Source organism: Triticum aestivum, chromosome 7A (assembly GCF_018294505.1).
Source record: "Triticum aestivum cultivar Chinese Spring chromosome 7A, IWGSC CS RefSeq v2.1, whole genome shotgun sequence".
Taxonomy (NCBI): domain Eukaryota; kingdom Viridiplantae; phylum Streptophyta; class Magnoliopsida; order Poales; family Poaceae; genus Triticum; species Triticum aestivum.
The window spans coordinates 634928699-634952708 of record NC_057812.1 but is presented as its reverse complement, the minus strand read 5'-3'; the positions used below and the strand labels follow the sequence as shown (position 1 = coordinate 634952708).

Below are 24010 nucleotides of genomic sequence, written 5' to 3'. Positions count from 1 at the left end.
GATGTGATGGACAAGACCCAATCCTAAGCCTAGCACAAGATCATGTAGTTCGTATGCTAAAGCTTTTCTAATGTCAAGTATCATTTCCTTAGACCATGAGATTGTGCAACTCCCGGATACCGTAGGAGTGCTTTGGGTGTGTCAAACGTCACAACGTAACTGGGTGGCTATAAAGGTACACTACGGATATCTCTGATAGTGTCTGTTGGGTTGGTACGAATCGAGATTGGGATTTTGTCACTCCGTGTAAACGGAGAGGTATCTCTGGGCCCACTCGGTAGGACATCATCATAATGTGCACAATGTGACCAAGGGGTTGATCACGGGATGATGTGTTACGGAACGAGTAAAGAGACTTGCCGGTAACGAGATTGAACAAGGTATCGGTATACCGATGATCGAATCTCGGGCAAGTACCATACCGCTAGACAAAGGAAATTGTATACGGGATTGATTGAGTCCTTGACATCGTGGTTCATCCGATGAGATCATCGTGGAACATGTGGGAGCCAACATGGGTATCCAGATCCCGCTGTTGGTTATTGACCGGAGAACATCTCGGTCATGACTACATGTCTCCCGAACCCGTAGGGTCTACACACTTAAGGTTCGATGACGCTAGGGTTATAAAGGAAGTTTGTATGTGGTTACCGAATGTTGTTCGGAGTCCCGGATGAGATCCCGGACGTCACGAGGAGTTCCGGAATGGTCCGGAGGTAAAGATTTATATATAGGAAGTCCTGTTTCGGCCATCGGGACAAGTTTCGGGGTCATCGGTATTGTACCGGGACCACCGGAAGGGTCCCGGGGGCCCACCGGGTGGGGCCACCTGCCCCGGGGGGGCACATGGGCTGTAGGGGGTGCGCCTTGGCCTACATGGGCCAAGGGCACCAGCCCCTAGAGGCCCATGCGCCAAGAGTGGAGGAAAAGGGGAGAGTCCTAAAGGGGGAAGGCACCTCCGAGGTGCCTTGGGGAGGATGGACTCCTCCCCCCCTCTTAGCCGCACCCCTTCCTTGGAGGAAGGGGCAAGGCTGCGCCTCCCCCCTCTCCCCTGCCCCTATATATAGTGGAGGGGAGGGAGGGCATCCACACCTGAGCCCTTGGCGCCTCCCTCCCTCCCGTGACACCTCCTCCTCTCCCATAGGTGCTTGGCGAAGCCCTGCAGGATTGCCACGCTTCTCCATCACCACCACGCTGTTGTGCTGCTGCTGGATGGAGTCTTCCTCAACCTCTCCCTCTCTCCTTGCTGGATCAAGGCATGGGAGACATCGTCGAGCTGTACGTGTGTTGAACGCGGAGGTGCCGTCCGTTCGGCACTAGGATCATCGGTGATCTGAATCACGACGAGTACGACTCCATCAACCCCGTTCACTTGAACGCTTCCGCTTAGCGATCTACAAGGGTATGTAGATGCACTCTCCTTCCCCTCGTTGCTAGTCTCTCCATAGATAGATCTTGGTGACACGTAGGAAAATTTTGAATTTCTGCTACGTTCCCTAACAGTGGCATCATGAGCTAGGTCTATTGCGTAGATTCTTTGCACGAGTAGAACACAAAGTAGTTGTGGGCGTCGATATTGTTCAATATGCTTGCCGTTACTAGTCTTATCTTGATTCGGCGGCATCGTGGGATGAAGCGGCCCGGACCAACCTTACACGTACGCTTACGTGAGACCGGTTCCACCGACAAACATGCACTAGTTGCATAAGGTGGCTGGCGGGTGTCTGTCTCTCCCACTTTAGTCGGATCGGATTCGATGAAAAGGGTCCTTATGAAGGGTAAATAGCAATTGGCATATCACGTTGTGGTTCATGCGTAGGTAAGAAACGTTCTTGCTAGAAACCCATAGCAGCCACGTAAAACATGCAAACAACAATTAGAGGACGTCTAACTTGTTTTTGCAGGGTATGCTATGTGATGTGATATGGCCAAAAAGGATGTGATGAATGATATATGTGATGTATGAGATTGATCATATTCTTGTAATAGGAATCACGACTTGCATGTCGATGAGTATGACAACCGGCAGGAGCCATAGGAGTTGTCTTTATTTATTTGTGACCTGCGTGTCAACTTAAACGTCATGTAATTACTTTACTTTATTGCTAACCGTTAGCCATAGTAGTAGAAGTAATAGTTGGCGAGGCAACTTCATGAAGACACGATGATGGAGATCATGATGATGGAGATCATGGTGTCATGCCGGTGATGATGATGATCATGGAGCCCCGAAGATGGAGATCAAAAGGAGCAAAGTGATGATGGCCATATCATGTCACTATTTGATTGCATGTGATGTTTATCATGTTTATACATCTTATTTGCTTAGAACGACGGTAGTAAATAAGATGATCCCTTACAACAATTTCAAGAAGTGTTCTCCCCTAACTGTGCACCGTTGCGACAGTTCGGTGTTTCAAAACATCACGTGATGATCGGGTGTTTTATTCAGACGTTCAAATACAACGGGTGTTGACGAGCCTAGCATGTACAGACATGGCCTCGGAACACACGCGAAACACTTAGGGTTAACTTGACGAGCCTAGCATGTACAGACATGGCCTCGGAACACGGAGACCGAAAGGTCGAGCATGAGTCGTATAGAAGATACGATCAACATGAAGATGTTCACCGATGATGACTAGTCCGTCTCACGTGATGATCGGACACGGCCTAGTTTGACTCGGATCATGTAATCACTTAGATGACTAGAGGGATGTCTATCTGAGTGGGAGTTCATAAGATGAACTTAATTATCCTGAACATAGTCAAAAGGTTTTTGCAAATTATGTCGTAGCTCACGCTATAGTTCTACTGTTTAGATATGTTCCTAGAGAAAAATTAGTTGAAAGTTGATAGTAGCAATTATGCGGACTAGGTCCGTAAACTGAGGATTGTCCTCATTTCTTCATAGAAGGCTTATGTCCTTAATGCACCGCTCAGTGTGCTGAACCTCGAACGTTGTCTGTGGTTGTTGCGAACATCTGACATACACGTTTTGATAACTACGTGATAGTTCAGTTAAACGGTTTAGAGTTGAGGCACCAAAGACGTTTTTGAAACATCGCGAAACATATGAGATGTTTTGAGGGCTGAAATTGGGATTTCAGCCTCATGCCCATGTCAAGAGGTATAAGACCTCCGATGACTTTCTTAACCTGCAAACTAAGGAGAAAAGCTCAATTGTTGAGCTTGTGCTCAGATTGCTTGAGTACAACAATCATTTGAATCGAGTGGGAGTTGATCTTCCAGATAAGACAGTGATGGTTCTCCGAAGTCATTACCACCAAGCTGCTAGAGCTTCGTGATGAACTATAATATATCAGGGACATATATGATGATCCTTGAGATACTCGCGATGTTTGACACCGCGAAAGTAGAAATCAAGAAGGAGCATCAATTGTTGATGGTTGGTGAAACCACTAGTTTCAAGAAGGGCAAGGGCAAGAAGGGATACTTCATGAAACGGCAAATCAGCTGCTGCTCTAGTGAAGAAACCCAAGGTAAAACCCAAACCCGAGACTAAGTGCTTCTGTAATAAGGGGAACAACCACTAGAGCAGAATTACCCTAGATACTTGGTAGATAAGAAGGCTGGCAAGGTCGATAGAAGTATATTGGATATACATTGTGTTAATGTGTACTTTGCTAGTACTCCTAGTAGCACCAGGGTATTAGATACCGGTTCGGTTGCTAAGTGTTAGTAACTCGAAACAAAAGGCTACGGAATAAACGGAGACTAGCTAAAGGTGAGCTGACGATATGTGTTGGAAGTTTTTCCAAGCTTGATATGATCAAGCATCGCACGCTCCCTCTACCAAAGAGATTGGTGTTAAGCCTAAATAATTGTTATTTGGTGTTTGCGTTGAGCATAGACATGATTGGATTACGTCTATCGCAATACGGTTATTCATTTAAGGAGAATAATGGTTACTCTGTTTATTTGAATAATACCTTCAATGGTCTTACACCTAAAATGAATGGTTTATTAAATCTCGATCGTAGTGATACACATGTTCATGCCAAAAGATAGTAATGATAGTACCACCTACTTGTGGCACTGCCACGTAAGTCATATCGGTATAAAACGCATGAAGAAGCTCCATATTGATGGATCTTTGGGCTCACTCGTTTTTGAAAAGTTTGAGACATGCGAACCATGTCTATTGGTGTATATGCATGAAGAAACTCCATGCAAATGGACCGTTTTGACTCACTTGATTTTGAATCACCTGGGACATGCGAATCATACCACATGGGCAAGATGACTGAAAAGCCTCGTTTTCAGTAAGATGGAACAAGATAGCAACTTGTTGGAAGTAACACATTTTGATGTGTGCAGTCCAATGAGTGCTGAGGCATGCAGTGAATATCGTTATGTTCTTACTTCACAGATGATTCGAGTAGATGTTGAGTATATTTACTTGATGAATCACGAGTCTGAATTATTGAAAGGTTCAAGTAATTTCAGTGTGAAGTTCAAAGATCGTCGTGACAAGAGGATAAAAGATCTATGATATGATCATAGAGATGAATATCTGAATCACGAGTTTGGCACAGAATTAAGACATTGTGGAAATTGTTTCACAACTAATACAGCCTGGAACACCATAGTGTGATGGTGTGTCCAAACGTCATAGTTGCACCCTATTGGATATGGTACATACCATGATGTCTCTTATCGAGTTACCACTATCGTTCATGGGTTAGGCATTAGAGACAACCACATTCACTTTAAATAGGGCACCACATAATTTCGTTGAGACGACACCGTATGAACTATGGTTTGGAGAAACCTAAGTTGCCGTTTCTTGAAAGTTTGGGGCTGCGACGCTTATGTGAAAAGGTTTCAGGTTGATAAGCTCGAACCCAAAGCAGATAAAATGCATCTTCATAGGACACCCAAAAACAGTTGGGTATACCTCCTAATTAAGATCCGAAAGCAATAGGGATTGTTTCTTGAATCGGGTCCTTTTTCGAGGAAAGGTTTCTCTCGAAAAGTTGAGTGGGAGGATGGTGGAGACTTGATGAGGTTATTGAACCGTCACTTCAACAAGTGTGTAGCAGGGCACAGGAAGTTGTTCCTGTGGCACGTACACCAACTGAAGTGGAAGCTTATGATAGTGATCATGAAACTTCGGATCGAGTCACTACCAAACCTCGTGGGATGACAAGGATGCGTACTACTTCAGAGTGGTACGTAATCCTGTCTTGGAAGTCATGTTGCTAGACAACAATGAACCTAAGAGCTATGGAGAAGCGATGGTGGGCCCGGATTCCGATAAATGGCTCAAGGCCATAAAACCCGAGAGAGGATCCATGTATGAAAACAAAGTGTAGACTTTGGAAGAACTACTTGATGGTCGTAAGGCTGTTAGGTACATATGGATTTTGAAAGGAAGACAGACAATAATGGTAAGTGTCACCATTGAGAAAGCTCGACTTGTCGTTAAGATGTTTTTCGACAAGTTCAAGGAGTTGACTACGATGAGACTTTCTCACCCGTAGCGATGCTAAGAGTCTGTTGGAATTATATTAGCAATTACTGCATTATTTATGAAATCTTGCAGATAGGATGTCAAAACATTGTTTCCTCGACGATTCTTGAGGAAAGGTTGTATGTGATACAACCGGAAGGTTTTGTCTATCCTGAAATATGCTAATAAGTATGCAAAGCTCCAGCAATCCTTCTGAGGACTGGAGTGAGCATCTCGGAGTTGGAATGTATGCTTTGATGATGATCAGAGATTTTGGGTGTATACAAAGTTTATGAGAAACTTGTATTTCCAAAGAAGTGAGTGGGAGCACTATAGAATTTCTGATGAGTATATGTTGTTGACATATTAATGATCAGAAATGACGTAGAATTTCTGGAAAGCATATAGGGTTATTTGGAAAGTGTTTTCAATGGAAAACCTGGATTAAGCTACTTGAACATTGAGCATCAAGATCTATAAGGATAGATCAAAACGCTTAATAGTACTTTCAAATGAGCACATGCCTTGACGTGATCTTGAAGGTGTTCAAGATGGATCAGTCAAAGAAGGAGTTCTTGCCTGAGTTGTAAGGTATGAAGTTAAGACTTAAAGCTCGACCATGGCAGAATAGAGAGAAAGGAACGAAGGTCGTCCCCTATGCTTAAGACATAGGCTCTACAGTATGCTATGTTGTGTACCGCACCTGAAGTGTGCTTTACCATGAGTCAGTCAAGGGGTACAAGAGTGATCCAAGAATGGATCACAGGACAGCGGTCAAAGTTATCCTTAGTAACTAGTGGACTAAGGAATTTTCTCAATTATGGAGGTGGTAAAAGAGTTCGTCGTAAAGGGTTACGTCGATGCAAGCTTAACACCTATCCGGATAGCTCTGAGTAGAGATACCGGATACGTATAATGGAGCAACAATTTAGAATAGCTCCAAGTAGAACAGTTATTTGGAATAGCTCCAAATAGAACGTGGTAGCTGCATCTAGGAGATGACATAGAGATTTGTAAAGCACACACGGATCTGAAAGGTTCAGACCCGTTGACTATAACCTCTCTCACAATCATAACATGATCAAACCCAGAACTCATCGAGTGTTAATCACATGGTAAATGTGAACTAGATTATTGACTCTAGTAAACTCTTTGGGTGTTAGTCACATGGGGATGTGACCTTGAGTGTTAATCACATATCGATGTGAACTAGATTATTGACTCTAGTGCAAGTGGGAGACTGTTGGAAATATGCCCTAGAGGCAATAATAAATTGATTATTATTATATTTCCTTGTTCATGATAATCGTTTATTATCCATGCTAGAATTGTATTAATAGGAAACTCAGATACATGTGTGGATACATAGACAACACCATGTCCCTAGTAAGCCTTTAGTTGACTAGCTCGTTAATCAATAGATGGTTACGGTTTCCTAACCATGGACATTGGATGTCGTTGATAAAGGGATCACATCATTAGGAGAATGATGTGATGGACAAGACCCAATCCTAAGCCTAGCACAAGATCATGTAGTTCGTATGCTAAAGCTTTTCTAATGTCAAGTATCATTTCCTTAGACCATGAGATTGTGCAACTCCCGGATACCGTAGGAGTGCTTTGGGTGTGCCAAATGTCACAACGTAACTGGGTGGCTATAAAGGTACACTACGGGTATCTCTGATAGTGTCTGTTGGGTTGGCACGAATCGAGATTGGGATTTTGTCACTCCGTGTAAACGGAGAGGTATCTCTGGGCCCACTCGGTAGGACATCATCATAATGTGCACAATGTGACCAAGGGGTTGATCACGGGATGATGTGTTACGGAACGAGTAAAGAGACTTGCCGGTAACGAGATTGAACAAGGTATCGGTATACCGACGACCGAATCTCGGGCAAGTACCATACCGCTAGACAAAGGGAATTGTATACGGGATTGATTGAGTCCTTGACATCGTGGTTCATCCGATGAGATCATCGTGGAACATGTGGGAGCCAACATGGGTATCCAGATCCCGCTGTTGGTTATTGACCGGAGAACATCTCGGTCATGACTACATGTCTCCCGAACCCGTAGGGTCTACACACTTAAGGTTCGATGACGCTAGGGTTATAAAGGAAGTTTGTATGTGGTTACCGAATGTTGTTCGGAGTCCCGGATGAGATCCCGGACGTCACGAGGAGTTTCGGAATGGTCCGGAGGTAAAGATTTATATATAGGAAGTCCTGTTTCGGCCATCGGGACAAGTTTCGGGGTCATCGGTATTGTACCGGGACCACCGGAAGGGTCCCGGGGGCCCACCGGGTGGGGCCACCTGCCCCGGGGGGCCACATGGGCTGTAGGGGGTGCGCCTTGGCCTACATGGGCCAAGGGCACCAGCCCCTAGAGGCCCATGCGCCAAGATATAGGAAAAAGGGGAGAGTCCTAAAGGGGGAAGGCACCTCCGAGGTGCCTTGGGGAGGATGGACTCCTCCCCCCCTTCTTAGCCGCACCCCTTCCTTGGAGGAAGGGGCAAGGCTGCGCCTCCCCCCTCTCCCCTGCCCCTATATATAGTGGAGGGGAGGGAGGGCATCCACACCTGAGCCCTTGGCGCCTCCCTCCCTCCCGTGACACCTCCTCCTCTCCCGTAGGTGCTTGGCGAAGCCCTGCAGGATTGCCACGCTCCTCCATCACCACCACGCCGTTGTGCTGCTGCTGGATGGAGTCTTCCTCAACCTCTCCCTCTCTCCTTGCTGGATCAAGGCATGGGAGACATCGTCGAGCTGTACGTGTGTTGAACGCGGAGGTGCCGTCCGTTCGGCACTAGGATCATCGGTGATCTGAATCACGATGAGTACGACTCCATCAACCCCGTTCACTTGAACGCTTCCGCTTAGCGATCTACAAGGGTATGTAGATGCACTCTCCTTCCCCTCGTTGCTAGTCTCTCCATAGATAGATCTTGGTGACACGTAGGAAAATTTTGAATTTCTGCTACGTTCCCTAACAAGGAGCGCACTCAGAACTCTCTTGCATCGCTGAAGACATATGCACTCCATAGTGCTTCGCGTCAATTGTAACAGACAACATACAGATGACCAACCTTCACAACAACCTCGTCGACACGACACAAGATCAATGCCCTCAAAGCCGTGAGACTCTTGGGGCCACCACCCTCCCGCTCCGTCGCGCCGTATGCACTCATGTGACACAACCTTTTGGAGTTGTCGCCCCGACATGCCACCACTCTAATAGAAGTTGCAACGCCACATGACCCATCTTCTCGCAACCGACGCCGTAGAAGGAAACTGCCTGCAGAACACGACCGTCACACCACTTCCGAGGCTACCGCCTCGACATATAGTCCAACTAGCCCCACTGAGACGCGTTGACCAAGCCGACTCCCCTGTCGCCCCTGCAGCTCAAGGTTGCCACTCAAGTCATGCCGGGTTGCAACTCGATCTCATGGAGCTATCGTCGCACTGCTGCCCCAGGCTGCCACCTCGACATGCAAGGACCATCTCGGAGTCGTTGCCTCGTCATACACCACCCACGACGGTGACAGAACCCCGCACAACGGCCAAAAGCTAGCCCTCCAAGGCGATGCCTCCAAGGAGGTTACAACGTAGACGCCCTCGCCGCCCAGTCCACAAGTCCGGAATTTGGATTTTCACCCGGAGAGCCCAATCACTACAAGAAGAGAGAGGATGAGGATCTCTGAGAAAACGCATCCAAGGAGAAAACAAATGCCCACATACGATGCCATTGTCAAAAGGTTTTCGCCGGAGTTCCTCGTCTCCCATCAATGGGCTTGCAGATATAAAGCCCTTAGGGTACCTTACCATGGAGCCAAGCCTCTTGTGTAGCACACCCCAACCACAACAACCATTCTACTCTTCCCGTTATCCATCACAACTCCTCATGTCACGAAGAAAAATCATGTCTGCCAAGGTCAACCTGAGCAAGCATGTCGTTGCAACCGTCGATCCGGGGCCGCCACCCCGGCTTCAACTCCCCACTCCCATCAGGCGCGTCCATCCCTGGCAAAACCAAACCATCGTGTAGCCCTCGCCATGGATCCGGTTGAAATCCCGCATAATAAGATAAAAGATTATTCTACGTGCTGTACATGTTGTCATCTCTTTGTTTCATATTTTCTAGTATAATCCCCATAAATTTAGGAGATAATCCATTTTGCATGCTAGTTTGTTTCCTTCTTTAAATTATTACATGTGCATGACATAAGATAAATACCGTCTTATCAATGACTAATGACCGACTCCCTGCAAAAAAAGTCGAACGATCACTCGGAATTCAAGATATAAAAACTGACCATTTCATAAGTAGTACTCCCAATGTACTCGAAATTCAAGATTTAAAAACCGACCATTTCATAACATTTGAGTAAATCCTTTTGTGACCATTTCATATGATCGTTTTATTTGCACAAGTGCCTGTCTCACCCCCTATCGGCGGGGCAGAGTGGACTAGCACCCACCGGCTCCAGCAAAGCACGACCGTCCCCCTCCCTTTCGACTCGCGCGCTCCCGAAAATTCCCCGCCCCGCTCGCCCCCTCCCTCCCGCCATGAGCTCCTCCTCCGGCCGCCGCTCCTCGCCGCCGGCGAGGCCGGCGGCCTCCTCCTCCGGCCAGAAGCGGGCGAGGGGCGACGACGACCCCGGCACGTCGCTTGTTTCCAACCCCGCCTCCACCTCCGCCTCCGCCCCCGCCCCGGCCCAGAACCCTCGCCGCGCCTTCGCCTCCTCCCCGTTCGCCGACTTCGGGAGCTACATGTCCGCGAAGAACAGCAAGCTCTCCGCGCAGTTCGACGCCGACGCCTCCACCTCCGCCGCGGCGCCCGGGGCCCTGTTCGCGGGCGTTTCCATCTTCGTCGACGGCTTCACCGTCCCCTCTAGCCAGGTGCCCCCCGCCGCTCGCCGGCTCATACTGTAGTTGTCTGATTCCGTCGGATTTTGTTGTAGCTTCATCGGTGGACGCTATGTCGATTTCTTCCAATCTTATTATTGTTTGGGGATTGGAAGGAGCTGAAGGAGATTATGCTGAACAACGGAGGCCGGTTCGTCAACTACTTCTCGAGGCACACGGTGACACACATCATCTGCACGCACCTCCCGGAGAGCAAAATGCGGAACATGAGGTACTAATACAAAATGGAGGTTCACTTTCTGTGCCAGTCTACGGACGCGTGTAATAACTATGTTTTTCGGTGTGTGTTCTCTCTGATATTGTTGCTGCTTAATCCAGAGCATTCAGTAAAGGGCTTCCTGTTGTCAAGCCGGGGTGGGTGGTGGATTCCCTTGCAGAGAACCGGCTCCTCAGCTGTACTTTTCTTCCCCCCTTCGATTTTTGTAACAAGCCTGTTAGTGCTGAATGATCTGCTTCATTGTTGCAGCTTTTCCTTGAGTGTTTAGTTAAACCTTGCTGCTAGTTTTTTTTGTATAATAATAGGTTTGCTTGAGTTGTGAGTTGCGATGCAATTAGTAAGATCATTTTCTTCAAATTTTAAATCTATGAAATGTAGCCATATGTATCAGTAAATATCAGGTGCTAGCAGAATGAGCAAACTTTTTTCATTGAACACAATGTTAATTATTATGGAAAGATTCAATTCTTTGCTTATTTCCACCTAAGATAATTTTATTTTTCTCACTGAAGGTGCTTATATTTAATTCAGTACATCACATGTATAGCCTGTGAAGTTTTTTTATGACACCTAAAGTTTGTATGCTCTTATATTACTTCATTTGTTCTTGTATGTAATTATGATTCTGTTTTCTTATTTTCACTTAGGGGTTCCATACCAAATAAGTCAGCATAATTCTTCAAGCCGAAAGCAGATGAAGCTTTCTGCTTTCTTTTCTGGGAAACAAAATGGAATACAGTATCAGGGCAATCAAAATGATGAAAACAAAGACCTTGAGTTCCAAACTTCTTCTGCTCAGGAGGGATCATGTGACCAAACCGAGTCTTGTGAACAGGAAGGGCCATTACTGAATGTGGAGGTAGCAGAAGACTCACTATCCTCAGATGAACATAGAGTTCCATTAATGAATGTGGAAGTAGCAGAGGACTCACTATCCTCGGATGAACATGAAGTTCCATTGATGAATGTGGAGGTAGCAGAGGACTCACTATCCTCAGATGAACATGGAGTTTCAACATTTGAAGAACGGGATGGTGAAGATTTTGCAGTGGCTGAGGATGATAATGCCTGTAAAATAGCATTTTCAGAAAGTATGGATAATGACATGGATCCTGAACTTCATGTGGCTCAGTCTCCTGATGCTACTTCAAGGTGTTCAGATGTATGCGGTACAGCCTCTGTGGGCAGCCATTTGTCAATTGGTTCATTGGAGAAAGATACAGCTAAATCTTCTAGCCGGTCACATTCAGCCCTGACAGATCCTAATTTTGTGGAGAATTATTTCAAGGCATGTTACTCAAACAATTCAGCGTCATCGATGTTCTGTTATCATAATTGTTACACTATTTTTGGCATGGTGTGGTTTAAAATTGTAACATTGCCACTGAAGTCTTGAAAATATTCTCTTTTAAAGTAATCACATTTATGTCCAAGTCCTGTTCTTGTGTTGGCAAGGATTGGACAGAATGCAATCTTGTGTGCAGTAAGTGTATATGGAGGGGTGGTTTGAGGTTTCATTAATAATTTCTGAAGCTCGTAACTACTGAAATGCTTTGTTGCTTCTATTTCATTGTAATATCAGATATCTTTCCATAACTGTGATGTTGCATTTTTTTGTCACACTGATTATTTTTACGATAACCTTATTTGGTACTGTAGCATTCTCGACTGCATTTCATTGGGACTTGGCGAAATCGCTACCGCAAGCGCTTCTCAAATTTACCTGGAGCTAAAAGCAGTAAGGGCAACAATGATCATTCAGGGAAGAAGAAAACAATCATTCATATTGATATGGTAATCTGGTTAACATGTCATCCTATTTGCTAGCTGTACAACCACAAACAAATTGTACTTCTATACTTGTAAATTTGGCCGTGAAGTTCCTTTTTTTTTGCTATGCACTATATTTAGCTGTATAATTAGGCATATCACTTTGTGACCTTTAGAATCCAGGTTTAGTTATGCCATGCTTATGAGTTAGGAATCCCTGATCAGTGATCAGTCACAGTTTTGTAACTTGGTTTTTAAATATAATAATGAATCTAACAAGCGTGGTAAATTGAAATTCTACTTGTAAAGGACACACCATCTTTTTAGAGGAATGTGATGAAAAAGAGCTAAATACCGCTAACCATGACTTAGTTCTCCATGCCATTGGATTTTGTGAAAAAAAAAATCATCCACAGAGACTAGCAGGTAAGCAGCAAATCAGATCTTTAAAACTTCAGTCCAAGATACATATTTCAGTCAGTAGTTGAATTAAATACTCACAGAAGACTGAAGATCAATATTTTCTCAGTTGCTTATCTTGATCCTGGGCATAACCTTTCTGCAGATTCATTACTGTATTTTGGTGCTGTGTATGCCAGAGCTATTTGCATCATAGTTGTTATCTTGACATTTTACACATTTTCTCCGCAATTCCAGGACTGCTTTTTTGTATCCGTCGTCATCAGAAATAGGCCAGAGCTACACGATAAGCCGGTAGCAGTTTGTCATTCCGACAATCCTAAAGGAACCGCAGAAATATCATCTGCAAACTACCCTGCACGAAGCTATGGTGCTTTTATTTTTATTTAATATCACAACTGGAGCTTAAAATCTTGTTACTATGGACACGTTTGAGTATTTATGTGTCCTCTTTCGTGGGTTCCAGGGATAAAGGCTGGCATGTTCGTTAGAGATGCCAAAGCTCGGTGCCCTCACCTAACGGTTGTTCCTTATAACTTCGATGCATACGGGGAGGTATATAGTTTACTACGATGGTCAGTTCGCCTTCAATTTTGTCTGGACACTCCCGTTGTTATAATTGAGATGTTGGTATGGAACTATTGTAGGTTGCGGATCAGTTCTATGGTATTTTGCATAAATATTGCACTAAGGTTCAGGTTTGTACTGTATTATCCCATGATTACTCAGCATGTATTCATGTCAATACAATCCTGGCACTGTGATTGCCACACTTGCATCCAGAAATCTAACAAAGTTATTTAGGCTTTGAGCTGTGATGAAGCTTTTTTGGACATGACGGAATGCTTACACGATAATCCAGAGGAAGTTACAGAAATAATGAGAAATGAGATTTTTGGTACAACAAAGTGCACTGCCAGTGCAGGTATTGCTGAAAACAGGCTCCTAGCCCGATTAGCCACCAGATCCGCAAAGCCGAACGGACAGTTATTTATTTCATCTGAGAAGGTATGCGTCGATGTTAATCGCGTCCATCCTTAGATTTGTAAAGCCGTTCCATTCCATGTACCAGGTTAGTTCAAATGAGTTCTGTTTGGAACAGCATTTTTGTAGGAATAAATATGAAGGAATTGCCCTGTTGATTACAACTGCGAGGTTGTGCATGTTCTGTTGTTTAGAAAACTGTAATTTGTTTCTGGGTATATTAGATCTAACTACACCGTAAGGTGCTAATGGCTATTCACCTGGAGAGTATATGAGGTAAATGAAAAATAACCTTGAGAGTTTATGACTGTGTCATGTAAATATTTTGTGGAAAATATTCTCGATCTGCTTACTGATTTTACTTTAGTCTTTGCATACAGTTGAATATAATTCAAGACAGTTAACTAGTGCAAGTATTTGCTTTATTCATCATGGCACAGTTTCTTTTGACTTGCTTAATCGACTTCTGTTTTGTCTAAGAGCAACGCTGTTACAGGTTGATGATTATTTGAGTACCCTCCCTATCAAAGCACTTCCAGGCATTGGTTATACTGTTTCCGATAAACTGAAAAGCAAAGAAGTTGAACACTGTGGTCAGCTTCGCAACATTTCAAAGGTTTGTGTCAACATCGTATTTGTGTAATTTAATATACAGTTGTCCCTTCTCTTCAAGGAAATTGACAAGGGCACAGTCAAGTGATCCTTTATTTTTACAAGTTTGATACCATGCTTGACTAAATTTACTAATACGGATTCGAATGAATATCAGTTGCTCCATCTTTTTCAACGAGAAACTGTTTGTCAGTTTATCTGGGATATCTGCTACCTAAAGATTATATCACACATTGCCATATCTGTGATTTGGAGGTCTGTACATATGGTTTCATTACTGATTTCATCAGTTAACTTACTACCGTGCAAACAATTCTTATATAGGATGCTCTCCAGAAGGACTTCGGAAAAAAGATCAGTAACATGCTATGGAACTATTGCAGAGGAATTGATCATTCAGTTGTTGAAGCTGTTCAGGTAGAAGCACCCTAGTTTATTTTTTCTGTTGTGAGAACCTGCGCCTGTATTGTCAAGGCCATAATTTTCTTGCAGGGAAACATGCAAATTTGATGCCAGTTTTGTGTTAAGGTTGCATAGCTAAGAATGGTACCTTGAAACTGCACATGATTAACTCATTGTTGCAAATGCCTCGAAGTAACTACATTTATGTAATTGTTTTCTCCTGAATTGATCTCGTAGCCAATTTCATAGACAGGAAGTATGCCTTGTGAATACAAGGAACAACAGCCCCCCCTGAAATTCGTAGAACTGTTTTTGTTTCGTAAAGATGTCCTGTCTTTTGGAAGGAATTAATTATGTGAAGGATGCATGCCTTCAATATGTTAATATTGCTTATTTTGTGCACATTTTACTAAAATGCCGAAGATAAGTTTCTTCTTACAGATGTACAAAATGTCCTAATGTTCCTTTGGTATAATTCTTATGGATTGTCGCTATTGGATACAAAAGTCATAGGGAAAATGAAATATAATTATTTTGTTTTAAAGTATTGTGTGCCTCCTGCATGTATAGATTGCACTATTTTTGCTTTATTTTGGTTTATGATGGTTCCCCCCTAGCTTCTGCGTAGCATGGCAATTTGCTGAAATACAACTGTGCCATATGCATTGCTTCAGTAATAGCTCATAGCGGACACATCATACACGATTGGACTAACTTGGTCTCCAAGAATAATAGTTGTCTTCTTTTTAATTGCGTTAGCTGTTGACATGGGCACATTTTTTTTCTCATAGGGATCAAAGGTTTAATTTTACTTATCACTGATACCTAGCAGGCACTGTTGATTTTGGTAATCCTTTTCTTTTGGAACCGAATAATCTGATATATTTAAACATTTTTTGGGACCCAAATAATACAGGAAACAAAATCTGTGGGTGCCGAAGTCAATTGGGGAGTCAGATTTAATGAGAACAAAGATGTATGTTCTTCTTTATTTCTCTTTCCTGTTTATTATTTTAGTGCTGCCCCTTTTCGTGTTTGATATTCTTTTTGTTATTTGCAGGCTGATAATTTTCTAGTCAACCTCAGCAAGGAGGTTTCTTTACGCTTACAAGGATGTGGACTACAGGGCCGTACTATTACCCTTAAGGTTCTTTGGGCTGACTGAACACAGTTTTTCTCTCCATTTTTTGCCAGTTGGTTAAAGGTTTATAGCCATATGTTCTGCCTTGAAGGTGAAAACAAGAAGGAAAGGTGCTGGAGAGCCACTAAAATTTATGGGGTGTGGTGACTGCGAAACCATGAGTCGTTCTACCACAGTAAGGGTTAAATAATGGCATTTGAATATAGAGTTGTGTCATTGTGTTGTAATCTTAGTTTCCTTCGGCTTTTCTGTATGAACTTGGCTATTCTGTTTCATTGTTTTGTAATGTTGACCATTTTCGGCAAGGGATTGGCAATTATTTATCCTGTAAAATGAGTTTCAGTTCTTAGTGCATATGTGCCTGTTATTTTATTTTGTATTTTTAATGCATCATGTGATTTTTTTATCACTGCTATTTTACCTTTCTTTCTTCTCCTTTGTTGTTTCAAAGATGACAGGTGCAACTGACAATTTAGTCACGCTTCAGAGAATTGCAAGACAATTGTTTGCAGCTTTGCATGTTGGTAAGTTTCGATATATTCTTCTCATACCTTATACACACCACAGTAGACTGCCATAAGTCTGTCCAAGTAGCCTCTTTTCTGCGGTTACTTTGTTGAATACTAAGTTCTAGTGCCATATTCTAGATGTGAAGGAAGTGCGAGGAGTTGGACTAAAAATGTCAAAGCTTGAACATGCAGATTTAGGTCGCGGAGGTATCTTCTAACTATTCAATTTCTTAACACCCTTTTGGGCATGGTATACATACACATTGCTGCACTGTTTATGTAGCAACCTTTTTCTCGAACACGCTTCTAAATGCGTGTTGTTGTGCATTAGAAGAACACCAAAAAGGTGCAGTGTTTATGTCACATTGTTTTTTAAAGGTACTCTCATGTAGTATTGGTTTTAAGACAAGCTCATAAATTTCACCACCCTTCAGATACTATCTCCAGGTTGCAATGCTCATAAATTTCCTGCTAAAATCGGTAATTGCCTTTGGCTCCTAGGTGCATATGCACCCATTGTCGAAATACACATTTTGAAAAGTTAAAAAAAATCGGAATATGCACCCATTGTCGAAATACACATTTTGAAAAGTTAAAAAAATCGGAATGTTGCTTACCTGATTTTATGAATGCTTATGTCCTTATGGTTTTTATTTTTTAATGAAGCACAACAAGGGAATATGCTTAAATCATGGCTTGGTTCATCATCTGAGAAGCTCAAGAAACAATGCAGCGAGAGAACCTGCTTTCTTGGGAACAGTGATGGTGCAGGTATTGGTCTTTTTTTTCTTTTACTTTTTTATTATATCAAGGTGTCATTTTCCATCGTATAGCAAATGCATTATTTTGATGTTGCTTTACATGCTTAGCGTTGAATTTGCAAATTTTCCGTCCCATGGATTTGTTTAAAAGATTTTGACTTGTCAGAGATCTTATAGGAGCCTCTACCAGTGAGATACGAAATTTGGGAAGCTCCAGACCATCACTTACAGGTGTTGCATCCCACTCGTCGAAGGTGAAGCTTACAAGTGGTAGGTCTACCAGAGTTCATGCTGCTGAGTTGCCACCATTATCTGAACTTGATTTGGAGGTCCTCAAGAACCTTCCTCCAGAGATAATATCTGAAATGAATGACATGTATAAGGGAGAATTGCATGGTTTTCTGGGCACGATAAAGGGCGATGAAGGCAAGGAAAGCAATTCAAAATCTCGTGTTTTACCTGCCGTTAACCAGAACTCTGTACCTGTTTGTAATGCAAGGTTGCACCAATATGGAGAGCGCACTGACTCCATGCATTTGGAAAAACGGAATAATATTAAGGTGAGATGATCAGTAAACTTAAAACTGGAAACAGAGTGGAAGCACTAGTCAAATCTGCTACTTTGTCATTCCTATTTTGAACCATTCCTCAAGTATCCTAATTGTTGCCATTACTCCCATAGGGGGCATCAGACCAGGAAGTTCAAACTGCCCATGCTTCGTGCTCAAGAGCCAATGAATTGATTGATACAGAGAGTGTCACACGGCTTGATTTCATGCCTAATTCTCTAAGCCAGGCAGACTTCACAGTTTTGCAGGAATTACCCGAGGATGTCAAGGCTGATTTGTTCAATGTGCTTCCATTACATAGGCCAATGGATCCTACATGCCGCACTTCAAACATTACTGAAAATAAATCTCTGAAGAATGGAGGAGCTGATGATCCAAAAAATCCAGTGATTTGTGTTCTGGCGGGAAGTTCTCAGAAATGGGCTGAACAGTTCAGAGTTAGCAGTTCCCTACTATTGAATGCCATTGCAGAGCAACACGCAAATTCTATCTCCAGTCAACCTTTATCTTCAATTTTAGAGCATGTTGCTTCCCTACTCCCTCTGTGTCCTACCTCAGGTAGCGAAGAATGGAGCGACACATTCTCCCGACTCTCTGTTCTTCTTACAGAGTATGTACACCTGAAAGTTGATTCTGATATTGAAGAGCTGTACAAATGTTTCCTTCTTTTGAAAAGGTAAAGTGTACTGTTCGAGAAAAAAGGGGTAAATCATGCAGTCATTTAACCATTATTAGATATGAATTTGTTGGGAAATTGTTGCAAACCAAGATGTGCATACTCAGTGAACATGAATTGGTATAAATGTGGTAGTTAGTCTCCCTCATGATGAGGAAGGTTATTCATGAAACCAGGTTCTTATTATTAACCACTGAACTTTCCCATTGCAGGTTCTCGTCAGCATCTGAGCTTTTTCTGGAATTGCACAATAGCATTCTCCCTTTGCTGCAGGTAAAATTTACATGTTCAATTATCATCATTTTGGTTGTGGACAACATTGTTAGGATTTACCACTGTATTTGTTATGGCTGGCCTTCGGGTCCTTTGCTTTATCACTTTTGACTTTCACAAACATGAGGGATAAACCACCTTAGTTTTTAGATGGAACCAGACAGTTGTCCACCTTCCATCTTCGTTCTGATTATAAAGTTTTTAGTTGTTTCTATTTAAGCTTTAAAGGTCCACTACATTTTGAAATATGAGTAATTTGCGCTGCATGCAAACAAATTTGCAAGCTGGATGCAAGTAGAGGCATCAACTCGGCAATTCAGATTCTGGACATTTTTGTCCACAAACTTGTCAAACTGATCGAGTGAAAGCCCATCATCCTTTTTGTAGGATTCCATCACTCAACATTATGGTGGGACACTGCGTCTCTAGTTCGAAGTTCAGGTATTGCGGACCGCTTGGTGATAGAAAGGGCAGAGAAGGTGCGTAGGGGTCTCTGTGCCCTTGTTTATCAGTGACGACCATGGAGTGTGATGACTGGCTCTCCTGGGTCTGTGGATATGAACTGAAATACTGAATCAGGGTTTGGAATGTGAACATTCTCGCCACACTATGTATAAAAGGGGAATCATGTACACCTGCAAATATTCCTTTTTTTTGCGAGAACTGTAAATATTACTTCTACATGAAAGATGGCACGAGCTTGCATTTTGTTCTTTATAACATAGCCTTTTCTACATTAAAATTAAAATACCTCCCTGTAAACAGAAGAAGGCAAAAGCTGATATATGCATGTCCTGCTTTGTATGTAATCGGTGTTGAGCACAATCCAACTTGCAAACCTCAGAAAAGATTCATCTTTTTCTGAATGTATATCATGGTTATGTTGTACATATGTAGTTTTGTATCAAGAAACAGCAAGAGAATTTTGTCAATTTTGGTTGAATTCCAATTGCAACTTGGACTGCAAGTTTCAACCTTTTTGGTCGAAAAGGGGGAAGACCCCGGCCTCTGCAAGTCTGAACATGGACATGAGAACTCAAAATTGCAAAAGTAGAGATTAGAGATTTGTTGATTGCTTAGGCCCGTGCAGAATTATATAATTCGACGCAATCACATCTTTCCCAAGACGAGGATCAATTTCTTTCCAAGTTCTTTGCAGATTTCAGCAGATTTTTTTAACACTAAATCCCGCTTTCAATCCATCAACTTCTTTCGATCACGTACAGAACATGCGTACAGAACATGCATACGAGCTACGAGCAACTGCATTGCAGTAGGGCTATACTGCTACTTACAACTAAAATATGCCATGTTCGAGTCTTCGAGAAGAAGGATATACATAAAAGTGACCTAGAAAGTGACCAGGACTAGTTCTGGATCAACTGTCTTCTTGACTAGAGCTACACCTGAAGCTGCGTCCTGACCGCGAAGGTCTTCTTGACCATGGAGCTAGTGCACCTCCTGATCGGCTGCATCTGAGACGCCGGCTGCATCATCTTGGGTGCCTGCACCAACTGCGTCTTGCGCCGCCGTTTGGCGTCCGCTGCTTCCTGGTAACCTTGGCGGAGCTTGCGCTTCGCGGCTTCCATCTTCTCCTCCGAGCAGAGCTGGGCACGGTCACCGTCGACAAAGCCGGCGGCAGGATCGGACGCCTTTTTGATGATTTCCGCCGTCTTCTTGGCCAAAGGCTCGCCGAAGATTTTGTGAGGCCGCTTCGTCTTCGCGTCGGAGACATCCTGCTGCTTGCCGACGGTCGCCTTGGGCTGCGGCAGCTTCTTCTTGGCTGGTGTGAGTGTGACCTTGGCGACGTCGTCCTCGACGGAGGCCTCCCACCTGCTGACGATGCCCCGCGCGAGGAGGCGGACGCGCTCCGAGTCGTGCTCCCGCAGCGCGCGCACAGACTCGGCGAACTCCGTGGAGATGGGCACCCCCGGCGTTGATGGAACCACCCTGAGCGTCTCGAGAGACTCTGCCATGAGGTCGTCGAGAAACCCGCAGATACGCTCCGCCTGGTCGTCGTCGGCGGCGTTGCAGAGCCCTACCAGCAGGTCCCCCCTCGCGCGCTGGAACACGTGGCGGGAAAATTGGTCTGGGTCGGCGGCCTCGATGGCGGCGTCCACGGGGTCGAAGGCGCCGTAGAAGCTGTTCCACCGGCGGAGCATCTGCGCGGCCATGGCGGCGGCGGCTTTTCCGCGAGCTGCTGTGATCGACCTTGGAGTGGATGGAGAAGTGGGAAGGATTGGATGGCGAAACTGGGAAGGAAGAAGGCGATTGCCCGGCAAGGCCCCCAATGCAGCTTATATCTCCCGGCGAGGCGGTGACGCGAGTAGAGCGCCACTCCCGATCGAATTCGGAAGCGCGTTTCGCTCCAGTGGAATCCGATTGAGCAGCGGCAAACGCGCACCACGCGTTGCTCGCACGCCACGAAATCTTGCCACCCCATGGTCACCGACACGCACCAGCAGCTGGAGCGGGCAACCCATGGCCACCGTCTGGCGAATCGCCGCCGCCGAAGCCGCCATTGACGCCATGATCAACAACCACGACGCCGGCTCCCGCAAGCGACGGCGCATCGGGAGCACCGAGGACTACGAGCTGACGCGCGTGCTCGGGAAGGGCGGCTTCAGCGTCGTCGTCAAGACGTCGCCCTCAAATGCCTCATCCGCTCGCCCAACGACGGCAGCGGCAAGAGGAGGCGCCGTGCCGACACGCTCCACCGCGACCTGCTGCGTGAGGCGTGCTACCTCGCGGCGTGCCGCGGCCACCCCTCCGTCGTCGGCTTGCACGGCATCGTGCAGCCTCGTCCTAGAGCACGTCGGCCCGAGCCTCTGTCACGTCCTGCGTGGTCGCCGCCGACCGTTCGCGGAGAAGGAGACCCGCCGCGTCATGCGGCAGCTTCTGAGCGGCGCCGGGAGGATGCACGAGCCGGGCATCGTCCACCGGGACATCAAGCCCGGGAACATCCTCGTTGGCGGCGAGGGCGTGGTGAAGATATGTGATCTCGGCTCGGGCTGGTCATTTCCATGGCGAGCGCGACGCCGCCGCGCGGTCAGGCTGGCACGCTCTGGTACATGGCTCCCGAGATGCTCCTGGGGAAGCCGGACTACGACGAGCTCGTGGATGCCTGGTCGCTCGGCTGCGTCATGGCGGAGCTGCTCGCCGGCGAGCCACTGTTCCCTGGCCACAGCGCGACCGACCAGCTCCTCAGAATTTTCCGCGTGCTCGGTAGCATGTGTATGGCATCCACGCTGCTCGCCGCCGCGGGGCAGAAGCTGCTGACCCGCCGAGGCGGTAGCCGGCTTCGTGAGCTGTTCCCCGAGGAGGAGTAAATTGCTCAAAACCATCACATTTGTGACTAGGGTACTTCAAAACCATCATTTTTGTTAAAAATTACAAAAAACCACCACTTCTGCGCCTAGTGAATAACAAATCACACTGAATCAGATGTTAGTCGTGACTAACAACAAAACTGAAGAACGGGACCCGTCCGTCAGGCTGATGTGGATAAAACTAGTCCTAGTCAATGTGTTGACCCGCTGAGGTGGACACAGGGCCCAACCTGTCAGCCACATGTCTTATTTCCCCATTCTCTTCTTCATCCTCAGGCCACCACGCCACCATGTCGATCGCTACCACCGTGCCATGCACCTGCCCGCAACCATCTTCGCTAGCCTCGCCGGCTCCGGCCACCTCACTTGACACAGCGGCGACGCCCTACGAGCTTCCCTCGTCACTAGCCGCCGGATCTAGGCACCGGCCACCAGATCCACCCCGCAAGGCGCCGTGGTCCGCTGCCTCCTCCCCAGCAGCCTACAGCAGCGATGCGGGCACGCAGGGCCTCGTCCTCGCTGGAGTAGGCTGGGACGCGGGCTCCGCCTCGCCGGAGCGGGCACGCAGGGCCTCGGCTTCGCCGGAGTAGGCTGGGACGCGGGCACGCGCGGGCTTCGCCTCGCCAGAGCGGGCACGCGGGGCCTCGGTCTCACCGGAGCGGGCAGGCGCGGGGCCTTGGTATCGCCGGAGTGGGCAGGGGTACGGGCACACGGGGCCGGAGCGGGCACGGGGCGCCTCGATCTCGCCGGAGGGGTTCGACCTCGCTGGAGTGGGCAGGGGCGCGGACACGCCGGAGTTCGGCCTCGCCGGAGCGGGCAAGGGCGCACCGGGGTGGGGGGGGGGGGGCTCGCCGTTGTCGTTCATCCATGGCCGCAGCTCCTGTGAAAAGGAAGGAGAGGAGGGAAGAGAAGGAAAGGAGAGAGGAGACAAGATGTGTGGCTGACAGGTGGGACCCTGGTCCACATCAATAGGTCAAACATTGACTATGACTTGTCTTCGCCACATCAGGCTGGATAGACAGGTCCCACCCGTCAGTTTTACTATTAGACGCGCTCAATTTCGGATCAGTACGATTTGTTATTCACTAGGCGCAGAAGTGGTGGTTTTTTTGTGATTTTTGGTAAAGATGGTGGTTTTGGAGTATCCTAGCCACAAATGTGGTGGTTTTGAGCAATTTACTCCCTGAGGAGCGCCTATCGCGCGACGGGTTCGAGGTTTTAGAGGGGCTCCAATGCCCATTCTACCATTCTACCTCATCACTTGGGAGTGCATTTTCATTCCTCCAATGTTCAAAGATGATTTATTTTGTAATGTATATTGACGAATTTACCGCCAGGGACGAACACACCTTGTAAGCATGCCTGAAAAATGTAGAAAGCTAGAAATGAATCCACAAACTCACTGGGTTTTAGCTTTGCGTCAGTACTAGGCCACTCCTGTGCTCCCTCCGCCGCCTAGCGCTCCCTCCCCGCTCCCGCCGGCGGCCACTCCGGCCCCGACGTCCACGCCTCCCCGCCGGCGGCCACTTCGGCCCCGGCGTCCACGCCTCCTCGCCGCTTGCCTGCGCCCTTGCGGGCCCCTTCTCCTCCTTCCCCCCCTCCCCTCTCTTCCGGTTGGCGTCTATGGCTTCCGGGTCGCGCAGCCCTCCCTCGGTCTCGTCGGCCTTCCCGCGCGACAGACCGGTGGTGTCCGGCCTCGGCCTCTCTGGCTCGCCGGGGTCGGCGGGCTCCTCGTCGGCGGGCGCTGCGGTGGTCGGTCCTACGGTCCAGGCGGCCCCTGCGCCCGATGCGGGATGGCGCAAGCCAGGGCCTTCCCGCAAGGCCATGTGGCGTCGTCGTCGTGCGCTGCGGCGCTAGTAGGGTGCTGGCGTGCAGGATGGTCGGAGCTCTCCTACCTCGTCGGAGCATCGTCAAATCCCACATGATCTTTGGGGCCTCTGTTT

At 46.3% G+C, this 24010-nt stretch overlaps 1 protein-coding gene across 2 annotated transcripts; it reads left to right on the top strand.

Annotated features, from left to right (window-relative positions):
• The first annotated feature begins 9971 nt into the window (after nucleotides 1-9971).
• Nucleotides 9972-19671, top strand: LOC123148830 (DNA repair protein REV1). 2 transcript variants are annotated; one of them, XM_044568337.1, is made up of 21 exons: nucleotides 9972-10377; nucleotides 10500-10615; nucleotides 10723-10799; nucleotides 11269-11909; nucleotides 12281-12415; nucleotides 13049-13181; nucleotides 13278-13366; nucleotides 13459-13509; nucleotides 13616-13819; nucleotides 14292-14411; nucleotides 14732-14824; nucleotides 15726-15785; nucleotides 15870-15956; nucleotides 16042-16125; nucleotides 16402-16474; nucleotides 16598-16666; nucleotides 17126-17230; nucleotides 17398-17780; nucleotides 17903-18465; nucleotides 18678-18738; nucleotides 19126-19671. In XM_044568337.1, the coding sequence occupies exons 1-21, from the start codon at nucleotides 10045-10047 to the stop codon at nucleotides 19165-19167; spliced, it is 3519 nt and encodes a 1172-aa protein (XP_044424272.1). In that variant the 5' UTR covers nucleotides 9972-10044; the 3' UTR covers nucleotides 19168-19671. The 2 variants fall into 2 exon arrangements, with proteins under 2 accessions (XP_044424272.1, XP_044424271.1); XM_044568336.1 differs by having other exon boundaries at nucleotides 10440-10615.
• The last annotated feature ends 4339 nt before the right edge of the window (nucleotides 19672-24010 follow it).

Coding starts and splice junctions, on each gene's coding strand:
- LOC123148830 (XM_044568336.1), top strand. CDS start 10,045: ATGAGCTCCTCCTCCGGCCGCCGCTCCTCGCCGCCGGCGAGGCCGGCG. Junction 13,510..13,615: donor AATATTGCACTAAGGTTCAG/GTTTGTACTGTA, acceptor AAAGTTATTTAG/GCTTTGAGCTGTGATGAAGC. Junction 14,825..15,725: donor CAGTTGTTGAAGCTGTTCAG/GTAGAAGCACCC, acceptor CAAATAATACAG/GAAACAAAATCTGTGGGTGC.